The sequence below is a fragment of the Pipistrellus kuhlii genome, unplaced genomic scaffold (genome assembly GCF_014108245.1).
Source record: "Pipistrellus kuhlii isolate mPipKuh1 unplaced genomic scaffold, mPipKuh1.p scaffold_m20_p_11, whole genome shotgun sequence".
NCBI classification, from domain to species: domain Eukaryota; kingdom Metazoa; phylum Chordata; class Mammalia; order Chiroptera; family Vespertilionidae; genus Pipistrellus; species Pipistrellus kuhlii.
Genome location: NW_023425416.1, coordinates 50822981 through 50836118, shown reverse-complemented (window position 1 = coordinate 50836118; position 13138 = coordinate 50822981). Strand labels below are relative to the sequence as shown.

General features: G+C 65.4%; 2 protein-coding genes across 7 annotated transcripts in view; both read left to right on the top strand.

Annotated features, from left to right (window-relative positions):
• The window catches only part of LOC118715618 (testis-expressed protein 264), a 79008-nt gene extending 72504 nt beyond the window's left edge, over positions 1–6504 (top strand). For all 5 annotated transcript variants that reach the window (XM_036432167.2, XM_036432166.2, XM_036432170.2 and 2 more), the window contains 2 exons: positions 2526–2694; positions 5929–6504. In XM_036432167.2, the coding sequence (XP_036288060.1) occupies positions 2526–2694; positions 5929–6221 (462 nt within the window). In that variant the 3' untranslated portion in view covers positions 6222–6504. The remainder of the gene's footprint in view (positions 1–2525; positions 2695–5928) is intronic.
• Positions 6505–9074: 2570 nt separating this feature from the next.
• GRM2 (glutamate metabotropic receptor 2) overlaps positions 9075–13138 on the top strand; it is an 11159-nt gene continuing 7095 nt past the window's right edge. The window contains exons 1-3 of one of the 2 annotated variants that reach the window (XM_036432171.2): positions 9075–9207; positions 10719–11301; positions 12591–13138. The exon at positions 12591–13138 is cut by the window's right edge and continues 290 nt beyond it. In XM_036432171.2, the coding sequence (XP_036288064.1) occupies positions 10855–11301; positions 12591–13138 (995 nt within the window). In that variant the 5' untranslated portion in view covers positions 9075–9207; positions 10719–10854. Of the gene's footprint in view, positions 9208–9884; positions 11302–12590 lie in introns of those variants that run through there. The other variant, XM_036432173.2, reaches the window with a different exon arrangement.

The window sequence follows — 13138 nt, the reverse complement described above, 5'->3', positions numbered from 1 at the left end:
CTCCCTCAGGCTGGGAGGGAAAGACCTCGTCCTCCGCCTGGTCACGTAGGGACAGGGCCTAGGGCTAGTCCTGTCCCGCCCCCTCCGCCCCCAGCTGCCACTGACTCCCTGCTGCTCAGTGGACACAGAGGCTGGGGACATTTCTCAGCCCGACCCTTGCCTGTGGGCCTGGGTTGGAAGTTGGTGCCTTTGTCTTCTTCAAGCCCCTGTGTCTGAATGGTGACAGGGCCCAGCATGTGTTAAAGTGACTTGGGGCTGAGCTCTTGGGGGTTTCAGTAAGCTCGGCACCTCCTGCCAATAGGGAGTGCCAGGGTCTCCAGGTGGTGGCTGGGCTCGGGTATGAGGCTGCCCTTCCAGAGGCCTGGGGCAGGCTTGGGCAGTTGGTGCGTCCTGTGTGGGACGCTGTGAGGAGGGAGGGTTGGGCAGGAAAGGAGGGGCTGTGTGGTCAGGCCACAGTTTTCTCTCCCTCCTCTGTCTCCCTGGTTCCTCTGTTCTCCCCAATGGCTTTGAGATGAAGGCGACGGCAGGGATGGAGGATGCAGTTTCCATGGCAACAGGGCTGTCCACAGCCAGGCAACTTCAGAGCCCGGCTCTCCGGAGGAGGCAGATGCGCAGAGCAGCCACCGAGCTGCCTCCTGCCTGCCAATGAGGGGGATGGCAGAGCAGGTGGCAAAGGTGGCTGCCTGGCGTTGCCTACCCTGGTGCCCAGCTTAGAAAGGAGGGTAGAAAGAGCACTCTTCCTCTTAACGTCCCCATTACTTCCTGAAGGGAAGCTATGTAGGCTCAAGTGTAGGCAGGGGCAGGGCTCCACTATTCTTAGTTTCTGGGAGAGCACAAGTTCTGGTTCCAGGGGCACCTCCAAAAGCCAGGCTGCCAGGTGACTGATGGCCACTAAGGCATTCCCTGTGGGCCCTCTGAATGCCCAGGGCATGGGCTGCTGGGGAAGGCCACGTCCTGGTTGGGTCCGGGGCCCTTTTCCCTTTGCTTCCCTCTGGCTGCCAGGAAGGGACCGGGACCTCCTCAGGAGCCACCCGGCCTTGGTGACGGCCCATTTCACCCAGAGGGGTGCGTTCAGGTTTGGCCGATGCCCGCCCCGAGTGCTGGCATTGGAAGGGTCCCGAAGCCTGGCCGCTCCTGCTGCCTGAAGTGTCCTTGCTCTGTCCCCTCCTGAGGGGCCAGGGCACAGTGTGTGGGCGGATGGAGAAGCCAGGCAGCCATCCCTGTGCTCAGCGATGGGAGGAGCTCGGGGCATGGCCCGTGAGATGGTCCAGAGGGCACCCAGGTTGGCAGAGAAGATTGGCTCCAACTATTAAAAACAGTGACTTTCCTTCACTGGCCCTGGAGGAGGCAGGGCTCGGCTGTCCCATTCTGCGTTTGAGCGCAGGAGGACGCAGGACACAGGCCCTCCCGGGTGCTCTCAGCCTCGCTCCCCCCTCTCCCCTCTTCGCGTTCTTTAAGGGAGGGGGCTCCTCGGCCTGGGCTCGGCCAGCAGGCGGACACGAGGAGTCCTGGAGTGGCTTCTGCCCGCCGGCCGCCGGGTCTCTCATTACCGCTGAGTGGAAGGCTCATTGCAGAGCTCATGGCGAGAGCCGGCAGGCGCTATAAATAGCCATGTTGTGAAGGCTGGGGGGTGAGCAGTGGAGGGCAGGAGCCTCTAGTCTTCTCCGTGGTAATCGTGCTCCATCGCAGGAAGGGGCGGGCGCAGGAGCAGGATGCACTTGGCCCTGTCCTGGTCTCTTCCCGCATCAGGGCACTCAGGCATCTGTCTGTGCCCCTTCCACCCACACCGAGGGCTGGGGAGTCTTGGGCCTGGGTGCAGGCAGAGGGGAGGGGAGAGCCTGTCCCAGAACTTGGGGCCCCTTAGGGAGTTGGGGTAATGTCTGCTGTTAGATCTACTTGTCCTGCCTGCCCCTCCAGCCTAGAGTCTGGCTCCTCCCCCTCGGCTGACAGTCTGAGCCCCGGTGCAGGACAGCCTGGGACAGTTTCAGAGGCTGGCATGGACCTGAATTTGCAGGGCAACGGGACTGGAAGGGGGGCTTAGGCCCAGCTGCCTAGAGCCCTGACGGGGTTTGTAGGAACATGTCTGCAAGGACAGGGCACTGGCCTCTCCTGGTCTCTGTGGGTCACTCAGTATTGTCCAGGCTGGAGAAGAGGGCAGGGCGGGGGTCCTGGGATAGAAAGTCTGGCAAGTCAGACCTTGGCTTGGGCCCCTCGGGCCGTGGTTCGTGGGCCCCTGTCTGGTGTGAGGTGTGAGGCTGCTGGCTGAGACCAGTGTTTCTGGAACAGCCTCTGGTCCCAGCTCCCGTTAGAACTCTCAGGGACAGGCTCCTGGGCTCCCTCAGCATTTGTCCCAGGGCATTGCCCCAAGGACTCCTGGGTCCCTGGACCACTGCCCACCCCGGGGTGTGGGGTTGGGAACTGGAGGGAGATCGGGCCCCAAGGCAGAGCAGCCCTGGGGAGGAACGCACGGCAGCTGCTCGGGGACGAGGCACGCAGGGCTCACTCCTCTGTCCCTGTCTGGCAAGGAGCGGAAGCTGTGTGCCCACCCTCGGCTGGAGATCTACCAGCGAGACCAGATCTATTTCCTGTGCCCGCTGGCCCGGCAGGGAGACTTCTATGTCCCCGAGGTGAAGGCGACGGAGCGGAAAGGCCGGGGGCCTGCGGAGGCCAGCGATGCCCAAATGGACGGCACAGGTACGAGGGCCGGGGGGTGAGGTGGGCTGCCTGTGGGTGTCCAGGGGAAGCTTGGCCGAGGTGGAAGAAGACCTGCTCCCCGGGACCCACAGGCAGAGTTGGCTGCTCCCAGACACGAGGGCCACGTAGGTGTGGGTTCATACACGTGACCCCTGGCAGCGCAGATCCCGGATTCTGCCTGATTCCCTTCCGGGGCCACAGGGGAACCCTTGGAGGCGGCTGGGTGAGTGGGAGAGGCCGAGGTGCTCGGGAAAGTGCCATGGGGTGGGGCTCCTCGGGAAGGAGGTTGGCACTGGACCTGAAAGGTCAGTGGAACAGGTGCCCTCCTGCCCCCAGTCCACGGCCCCGCCCAGGCCAGCCGCTCTCCCCCTGTAAAAAACATCCAGAAAGCGTGCAGAGGGCAGGGGATCGGTGCCCAGTCCCTCCCACCAGAGCCAGCCTTCAGATCAAGGTCCAGGCCAGCGGTTGCTGCCTGTTCTCAGCTCACCCTCCTGTCATGACCTCTTATGACCTGTGCCCAAGGGTGAGGAGACCTGCTGGGAACATCCCGAGTGGTCTGGGTCTGACACTTGGTCCTGAATGTGGAGCCTCATGTGGGCCTGGAGGTCCAGCCTGTGGGGGTGGTGCAGGCTGGGAGGAGAGTGGCTGTCCCTCCTCACTGTCTCTTCTGGAGACTCCCTCTGTTGGTCCCTTCAGCAGCCAAGGTCACCTGGAGAGGCCTGTGCTGTCGGTGGGGGTGTGAGCGGCAGTCCACTCCCTGGGGGCTGCGTCCAGCACTGTTAGCTTCATCTGCCGCTTAATTACCCCCCCGGGGCGCCACTCCCACCCTCCTGGAGTGCTGGCAGACGCTCCTGTGCCCTGCCTGTGGACACAGGATGCGACTCAAGGTCAGCGGCCCAGGCAGTCCCAGGGCAGGAAGGGGCAGTGCCCTGACCTTCCTTCAACCCCTCTCTGCTGCCTCTCCCCCCGTTTTTTGGCCCACCCACCCAGCCTCCTTCCCAAACACCACCTGCCAGGGTACTGAAGAACTGCTTGGCATCCGCTGCAGCTGGCTACAGCCAGCTCCCACGCCCCTAGTGCCTGGGCCTGTCCTCCCACCAGCCCGCCCGCCCACCCCCTGATGTGGGGGCCAAGGGGTCTGCCCCCCTCTGACAGGGTCTGCCCTGATGCCAGGGGCCAGGGTGGCTCCCGTGTCGCCTGCCAGGTTCCTGGCACTTGCATAGCAATGCATGTTGGGAGCCTGGCCACCCAAGGCTCGGCCTGTCCCGCCTGCCTCCCCACTGGGCCCCCTGGGCTGGGAGGGAAGGGTTGATTAGCTGCCTGTGCCTGTTATTACATTGATGTATTATTCAGCTCCAGAGAGGCGATGCGATTCGATCTCCTTGCGGTGGCTGTGGGCAGCGGAGGAGGTGGGGCCTGGGGTGAAGGTGGCAGCGGATGTCACCATTCCAGCTGCCCTCTGCCCTCTGCCCTGACCCGCAGCACTGACCTGCTGCACTGACAGGGCAGAGGGAGCAAGGAGGAAGGGGGAGGGCAGCCTGCTGTGCACGCCTCTCCCTGCCCCGAATTAGCAGGGTCTGCCCTGATGCCAGGGGCCAGGGTGGCTCCCGTGTCGCCTGCCAGGTTCCTGGCACTTGCATAGCAATGCATGTTGGGAGGGAGGTGGGGTGTTGACTCCCTGTCTTGTGCTCCTTTGCCAGAAGTGTCCCCACGCGCAGGGCTGCTCCCGGAGGCCTGAGGGCTCCCCTGGGCTCCTTCCCTGACCACTCCCAGCCCTGGAGCAGGAGAGGTTCCCATGCCCTGGTCCCCAGAGAGCCAGGGCCTGGGAAGAACAGGAGAAGGGAATGGGGCGCTCTCTTCTCCTCTCATGCCTGCAGCCCTGGGGCGCTGATCACTGTTTAAGGAGCAAATGAGGGGCTGGAGTCTTGCCCCGGTCAGAGGGAACCACCCCTAAGTCAGGTGTGGCCTGGGCCCACTCTTGAATGCCTGCACCAGGGGAGCCATGACGGGGGCACCAGCAAGAAGACGGTGCTGGGGCCAGCAGCCTAGCCCCTCCAGGGCTCACCGCACCTCCACCATGGGCCCAGAGGGCATTTTCCTGGGGCCAAGGGGACGAGGAGGGCAGACCCCAAATTCCCACCCCACCCTCGATTCCAGCTGAGCCTTAATCAAAGTTCCAAATGCCAGGCAGTCCCAGCTGCGCCTGGCTCTGGGCTCCATCACTATGGAGACAGGATCTGGGACGCTGCCCCCCCTCACCTTCTGTGATGTTGGACAGCCCCCCCCCCCAATCCCCTCACACAGGAGAGGGCCTGTCAGCTTCCTGTCCCACTCCCCCTCACGGTGGGCCTGAGCTTTGCCCTTCTCGCCACCCTAGCTGCTGTCAGTGCCTCTGATCTGGGAGGTGAATTGAGGGTGCCCCTCAGCAAGGCAGACGAAGGGCTGCTGGAGCAGAAGGGGGAGAAGGAGCAGGCCGGGGACGGGCCCTGCAGCCCGTGCAGCACTGTCTTGGGCTCCCGGCTGCCAGCATAGTGCTCTCGTGGTCCCCTCCTGCTTGTGGCTCAGGAACCACCAGTGCTTGGGGTAGGAAGGGCTCCCCTGGGGTGACCCGGGCATAGGGGAGCTTCCTCCCAGCACCCTCCTTCAAACAGCCAGGAGAGGTTCCTCAGGACTCCATCGCTCCTCTCCCCCCCCCCCCCCCCCCCTCCAGTCAGGCTCAGCCGGGCCACAGGCAGGGCCAGCTGATCTCCCACATGTGGCTGCTCCTTGGCGGCCCTCCATGGGGCGGGGTGGGGGGACAGTCTCCCATCCTCACATCTTCTGGGCAACATTAGGTCACTGGACAAACCTCTCTCCAAGCCTGAAATGGGGGTGGCGGGGGCCATCAATTGGGTCTCTTTGTTCTACCCTCAGGGCCCAGTGATGCTTAATGGACAGTCGGGAGGGGGCAGGCTTTGTGGGAGTGCGGGGAGCTGAGACTAATTCGGGGCAGGGAGAGGCGTGCACAGCAGGCTGCCCTCCCCCTTCCTCCTTGCTCCCTCTGCCCTGTCAGTGCAGCAGGTCAGTGCTGCGGGTCAGGGCAGAGGGCAGAGGGCAGCTGGAATGGGCCTCCTGGGCTGGGCTGCTTTATTATTCATGAGCAGTGCGGGCTGAGTGGCTGGGATGGGGGGCGAGCCTGTCCTCTCTGGAGGAGGGTCCAGTGCTGGCTAACCACGCTTCCTCTTCCCGGCCCAGGAGCTGACACGCTGAGCGATGGGAGTTCTGTGAGCCTGGAGGTGGGTCCCGGCAGTCGGGAGACGTCAGCGGCCACACTGTCCCCTGGGGTGAGCGGCCGCAGCTGGGACGACAGTGACACCCGCAGTGAGCACAGCTACAGCGAGTCGGGCGCCAGCGGCTCATCCTTCGAGGAGCTGGACCTGGAGGGCGAGGGACCCCTGGGGGAGCCCAGGCTGAGCCCTGAGGCTGAGCCCCTGGGAGCTCCCAAGTGGCCCCGTGAGCTCAGTACCCCCGAAAGAGGCGAGGAGTAGCCGTGGCCCCGTCCTCTGCTGCAGTGACTAAGGAACTGACCAGACTCCTCAGCCTCCTCCTCCACCTTCTGGGCCCAGGCAAGGGCCAGGGGTCTCAGGGGACCTGACTTCAACCCCCGGCCTCCAGCCAAGCCCTGTCCTCACTGCCCTCTTGGCTCCCAGGGCGAAGGAGCAGGGACTGTTCCCTGCCCCGGCCCCGGGCTGCTGCCTCTGTTACATCTTTTTTCAGATTCACATTGGAGCTTCCAGGAACCAGAATAAAGCAAAAGATTTTATTGTTTCACCTGGGGTTGTGCTGTGCATTTGTGTGTGTGTGTGTTCTACCTCGGGGAGCCCTGTGCAGAAAGGTGGGGTGTGGACAGGAGCACCCCAGCCCAAGAAGAGGGAGGGGGACAGCACCATGGGGTGGGGGCAGACAGGGTTCCGGGAGGCCCTCCACTCCCTGCTCTGTGGCCCCGGTGCAGCTGCCCCTCCCTTGCAGCAGTGCCAGAGGCTCCAGGCTGCTGGAGAGCAGGACGAGGGGTGTGGGAACTGAGCACAGGGCGCCCCGGGCTCAGGAGTGGGGAGCTCATGGTCTGTCTTGGCCTGCCTGTAAGGGATGCATTCGTGTCTGTGGCTCGAGTGTGCCTGTGTTCATGCTAGCATCTGCCCCGCAGGTGAGATGTCCCCGCTGTGCCGCCCGTGTCTGCATGCCTGCCTGTGTGCGTGCACACGTGCTCGTGCTTTTGATTCTGTGTGTGACCCTGGATGGGTCTGCTGGGGAGGCTGTGATGTGCTGGGGCTGGCGTGTTCGTGTGGATGCTGTGTGACCGGGTGTGAAGCTGGCGGGAACATGCTGTTCTCTGTGTGTGGCTGTGTCTGCACAGCTGTGTGTGTGGTTGTGTGTTCACGTGTGCAGTGTCTTTTTCTGTGTGTCTGCGTGAATACAGCTGTGTGTGACCACACAGGGCAGAGGGCAGTTGAACGAGCCTCAGGGTGGCTCTATTATTCATGATGTGCTGTATGGCCATATGTTGGTGTCCATGTGTACAGCTGTACGTGTGTGCACATTTAAAGCTGTGTATTATGTATGACCCAGCCGGCGTGGCACTATGGTTGAGCATCAACCTATGAACCAGGTAGTTATGGTTTAGTTCCGGATCAGGGCCCAAACCCAAGTTGCAGGCTCGATCCACAGTAGGGAGCCTGCAGCCGATCAATGATTCCCTCTCATCATTGATGTTTCTCTCCCCCTTCCTCTCTGAAATCAACGAGAATATATTAAAAATAAAATGATAAAGCTGTGTATTAGGGCCGTGTCTGCATGTACAGCTCAGTGCTTGTGCTTACATGTATTGCTACATATGGCCACATCCACATGTGCAGCTCCGTAGGGCTGGGTGTGTGACTGCATGTCCGTGTGCCAGGGTGTGCCATGGGGCAGGCGCTGTGTTCCACGCCTGTGAGGCTGCCTGGTGAGCAGCTCCTCTCACCTCAGCATCCGGCTGCTGTCAGCCGCTCTGCTCAGGCCTGGCCCGTGGCTCACCCACCCCAGGGAGCAGTCCCTGAGCCAGCCCGCAAGGCGAAGTGAGAGCAGCGGGAGCGGGGAGACAGCCTGCCTCCCTCCCCAGCTGTCTGACAGCTCTGAACCTGCACCCGCTGCCCCATCGCCTCCCGTCAGCCGTGGAGTTTGATGGTCGGGGTTTGATGTGTTTGTGTGTTCACAGCTGTGCTCTTTCCAGAGCAGTGGGGCATCGGGATTCTGTGTCCAGGCAAAAGCCTGTCCTTCCGTGCCGACGCTCTTACCCCCCCCCGCCCCCCTGCAGTTGCCACACACACGTAGATGTGTGTGCCTGTGGCCTGGGCTTGGCACGTGCTCCTAGCGTGTGTCTGAGCTGGCCTTGCCCCTGCGGACACCTGTGGAAGGAAGGGCAGCCCCAGGCAGCGTGTGGGGCTGCCGTGCGCTCAGCACGTGTCAGTGTGCGTGTGCGGGTGCGGGTGCTCGCTGGGGCAGGGCCACGGGCCCCTCCCGAGCCCTCACACAGGCTGGCGCCGCAGCTTGTCCCCCACGCGCCCTGGGCCGCTGCCCTGGGCCGCCTTCCCTTCCCTCCCTCCGCCCCGGCGCCAGCCCCTGTTCCCTCCCACGGAGCCGCCTGTTCCAGGAGCCTCTTCCCCAGTCCTCGCCCTCCCAGATGCCCTGCCAGCCCCGGCGTGTCCCTCGGGGACCTAGTCCCTGGCCCACAGACCCCTTGGCCTTTGCACATGAGGGTGAGGATTACTGTGGGGGTCAGGGCTGGGGTGGGTGTGTTGGGAGGGAAGTAGCAGCTTAAAGGTCATTTGCAGGAAGGAAGAGGAGGCCCCATCCTCCTCTGACACACACACCCCCCCCCCATCTCTTCCTCCGAGTGACTCAGGCCCCAGCTCCCACATGGGGCTGAAGACACATGCCCCCGCCTGGGCCTGGCATGTGGACTGAACTGCTGTCCATGAGTGAGTGTGTGTGTGAGAGAGAGAGGGGAGGAGTGTGTGGATGTGAGGACAGGGACAGACTGTCTGAGCCCTGGACCCTTCTCCCACGTGCCCCTTTGCCCCGGGACCCCAGGCCAGCCCCAGTGCTCTCACAGGTGGGAACCCTTAGCGCTTGCCCTGCTCCTGGGGCTCAGTGACCTTCCCAGCCCGGTGCCCCATGCCCGCTGCCCTCCGGGACGGAGTGTGACCGCGGGGCGGAGGGGGCCCAGGGCCCGGTCCAGCCTGGCGGGAGCGGCGCGGATTCAGCACCAGGAGGCGGACAGCTCCGGGCGGAGGCCGGGAGGGAGCGGGAGGTGGGGAGGGGAGGGCGGGGAGGGCCCGGGGGCGGGCCGGCCGGCGGGGGCGGGGCGGCAGCATGGAAAGCGGCGGCGGCGGGCGGAGAGCTCACAGCCGCCGAGCGGGCGAGCGAGCCGGTGGGAGCCCGAGCCCCGCGCCCGGCTGCTCTCCGCTCCTCTCCGCGCCAGAGCCGGGCGCGCAGGTAGGGTAAGCCCGTGGCTGCAGCCGACCTCCTGGCCCCCACGTCCCCGAGTCCCGCGGGTCCTCTGGTCCTGGGCGCCCGGTCCCTGCCAGGTACCCAGAAGCGGGAAGACAGCGCCGGGCATCCCGCCTTGCTTTCCCGGAAAACGCTCGCCCTGCCCGGTGCTCCCTCGTCCCTCCCCTTCGTCCCTCTGGTCCCCCGTCCTCTGGTCTGTCTTTCTGTCTGTGCCTCTTTGTCTCAGCTCTCGGGCTGGACCGCTCCCTGCCCAGATTTTGGGGCCAGGCCCCTGGGGCTGCCTGCTTGCAGGGTCTGTCTCCTCTCGGGGTTCGGTCCCCATCCCTCAGAGCTGTCCCTGCCGCCCCTGCCAGAGGCTCGTGGTGACAGGTCTGGGCCTCAGCCCCCATCTGGGTCCCTGTCCCCCTCCGAGCAGGTCTCTCCGGTGAGCCTGGCCCGCCAGGACCCCGGGCCCCCACCCAGGCGCCGCTGCAGCCCAGCCAGGGAGGCGAGGGGCAGAGGGCGGGCAGCGCTCAGCCTCCGCGGCCCGGACTTGGGTCTTTGAGAGTTGCTGCTGCCCTTCTTGGGGCTCAGGTCCCCTCTCCCGGCTCCCCAAGCTGCGAGGCTGCGGGAGCCGTGAGCCGGCGCAGGGCAGGGGCCTGCGAGGGGTGCAGAGGGGGAGAGGGAGGGACGGTCTCTGAGGGCTGGGCTGGCCGGGGGACAGGACCCTGAGGCTGCGGGTGGGGCGGCTGGAGACGTGACTTTTCTGCTGGGTTCTGAGCTGGAGAGGAAGCGCAGGCAAAGTCCCAGACGCTCCAGCGCAGAGCGCAGGGGGGAGCCTCGCCCTGAGCGGGCTGTGAGGTTGGGACCAGATGAGCCGTCCCCACCCGACGGACACCCGCACCCGCACATCCACATCCCCTGCTGCCTCAGGACCTGGCCACTCCGCGGCCTCCCTGGGGCCCCCTGGCTGCCTAACTGCAGTGCCCAGGACTCTCTGACTCCCCCAGGCGGGGGGGGGGGGGCGGGGGGCTTTTGAAGAACCAGAGGCTAGGACCCGGGGGCTCACCTGGGCACCCACCGCCTCCCTGGGCCCTGGAGATGGACACCCTCTCCCCTGGCGGGCTCTCAGCCAGCAGCCGCGGCTCGGGGTGGGCACTGGGCCCGTCTGTAAGTCGGATCTGGTCTCTGCTGCAAAGTTGTTGACCTTGGGGTCCTGAGAGGTTAGTGAGGGTCCGGGACGCTCTTTGATTTGCGGGGAGATGGGTGTTGGCCGGGGTCTCCCGCCCGCTCTGCTGAGTCTGGGATGGACACAGGGCCCACTCCAGCCCCGGGTCAGGGCAGGGCTGAGAGATGGGCCAGGGTGTCTCGGGAGCTCCTAGCCTGCCGTGTCATCACTCTTCCGGCTCCTGAGTGCCTGGGGCAGCGGTTTGGGGGAGGCAGTCCGCAGGGGTAGCCGCTCTCAGATTCTGCTTCTCTCCGTCTGTCTGTCTGTCCGTCTGTTTCTCTCTCTGCAGGAGCTGGGCCCCTTCTCGTCTTCCTTCCTGTCTGTCCGCTCCTGCTCCTCCTCTGCCCCTTTCTCTGCCTCTGCTGCTTCTGCCCTCGTCCCCTGGAGGCTCAGGTCTGTGCCCCCCCACCCCCCCGCCTGGGGCCATGGGAGCGCTGCTGGGGCTCCTGGCGATGCTGCTGTGGGGCGCCGGGGCCGAGGGCCCGGCCAGGAAGGTGCTGACGCTGGAGGGGGACCTGGTGCTGGGCGGGCTGTTCCCGGTGCACCAGAAGGGCGGCCCGGCCGAGGAGTGCGGGCCGGTCAACGAGCACCGCGGCATCCAGCGCCTGGAGGCCATGCTCTTCGCGCTGGACCGCATCAACCGCGACCCGCGCCTGCTGCCCGGCGTGCGGCTGGGCGCGCACATCCTGGACACCTGCTCCAAGGACACGCACGCCCTGGAGCAGGCGCTGGACTTTGTGCGCGCCTCGCTCAGCCGGGGCGCCGACGGCTCCCGCCACGTCTGCCCCGACGGCTCCTACGCCACCCAGGACGACGCTCCCGCCGCCATCACGGGGGTCATCGGCGGCTCCTACAGTGATGTCTCCATCCAGGTATGGGGGCGGGGCTCAAACGGAGGCGGGAGAGAGAGGCCAGGGCGGGGACCCCAGATTCCTAATGACCAGGGCTCTGGGCCGCCTGGCCCTGCAGGAGGAACCAGGAGCTTCCTTGGTGTGGCTCTTTACCGGGGCTGAGAAAGGGCCCCGTCACATGGGGGCCCAGCTTTAGAGACTGTGAGGGGAAACATCACCCTCCCATCACCCCCCCCACACACACACACCTGATGTTCAACAGCCCCAAGAAGGTAGTACCAGGCCTCTAGAGTCAGAGCTGCAGGTTTGAATCCCAGCCCCCCCCCAACCCCCCTTTCCCACTTACTGCCTGGCTCTGGGCACCACTTCCCTCTCCTGTGCCTCAGTTTCCCCTCATAAAGCGGGACTCACAGCACTTGCCTCTCTGAGGGTTGTGGCAGGCACGTAATGAAGGAACACGTGCCCAGCATGTATCAGGGGGGCTGGCGGGTCCAGAGGCATGGTCAGTACTGGCTGCTGCTCTTATTATTAACCCATTTCATAGGCGAGGAAACTGAGGCTTGGAGAGAGGCAGCCATACTCCAAGGCCTCACATCGTGGCGAGGGGAACCCAGGGCTCTCAGCCAAGGGCCTGGGATCCGTTAGATCCTCTCTCCGGGGACTGGAAAGTGGAGGGAGAGGAGGGAGATAGAAGCCAGGAGCAGCCCCGAGGGGAGAAGCAGAATGTGTGGTGCTGGGAGGGCCCCTCAGCCTCCCCCGCTCTCCCCGGGTCCTTGGCGAGACGGCACTGGCGGGACAGGTCCAAGCCGCCGGTGCGAGAGGGGCTGCCAGGCGGCCGGTGGGGGGCCGGGGAGACCGGGCTCAGATCCGGGACTTCCTTTTCCTCCTTCCTCCGTCATCCCACCAGGGCTGACTCTGGGAAGGTTACTGCCCAGACAGCGGAGGGCGTACAGCCCTGAGCATCCCGAGGCCATCTGGTGCCCTCCTCCTCCCAAGCAGCCAAGCGCCAACCTCTCCCCCAGGCCGGGCCCGCCTTGGCTCCCCGTGGGCGACGGCCATGTGCCACGTGCCATGTGCCTGAGGGGGCAGCAGAGGAGCTCAGAGGCCCAGGGCCCTGTGCTCGCAGGTCCCTCCTCCCGGCCCCTGGGGGGGGCGAGAGCCACAGCAAACAGGATCCCGGCCTTTGGGGCGAGGGTGGTGACCTCACGGCCGACCACATGAACACTTGACCCCGAGGTCGGACAGCAGTGGGGACACCTCTGTCTCTGACCTTTGCCCTCTCTGCTCCCGCCCCCGCCCCCGCCCCGCAGGTGGCCAACCTCCTGCGGCTGTTCCAGATCCCGCAGATCAGCTACGCGTCCACCAGCGCCAAGCTGAGCGACAAGTCCCGCTACGACTACTTTGCCCGGACGGTGCCCCCCGACTTCTTCCAGGCCAAGGCCATGGCCGAGATCCTGCGCTTCTTCAACTGGACCTACGTGTCCACCGTGGCCTCCGAGGGCGACTACGGCGAGACGGGCATCGAGGCCTTCGAGCTGGAGGCCCGCGCCCGCAACATCTGCGTGGCCACGTCGGAGAAGGTGGGCCGCGCCATGAGCCGCGCCGCCTTCGAGGGCGTGGTGCGCGCGCTGCTGCGCAAGCCGGGCGCCCGCGTGGCCGTGCTGTTCGCCCGCTCCGAGGACGCCCGCGAGCTGCTGGCCGCCGCCCAGCGCCTCAACGCCAGCCTCATCTGGGTGGCCAGCGACGGCTGGGGCGCGCTGGAGAGCGTGGTGGCCGGCAGCGAGGCCGCCGCCGAGGGCGCCATCACCGTCGAGCTGGCCTCCTACCCCATCGGCGACTTCGCCGCCTACTTCCGCGG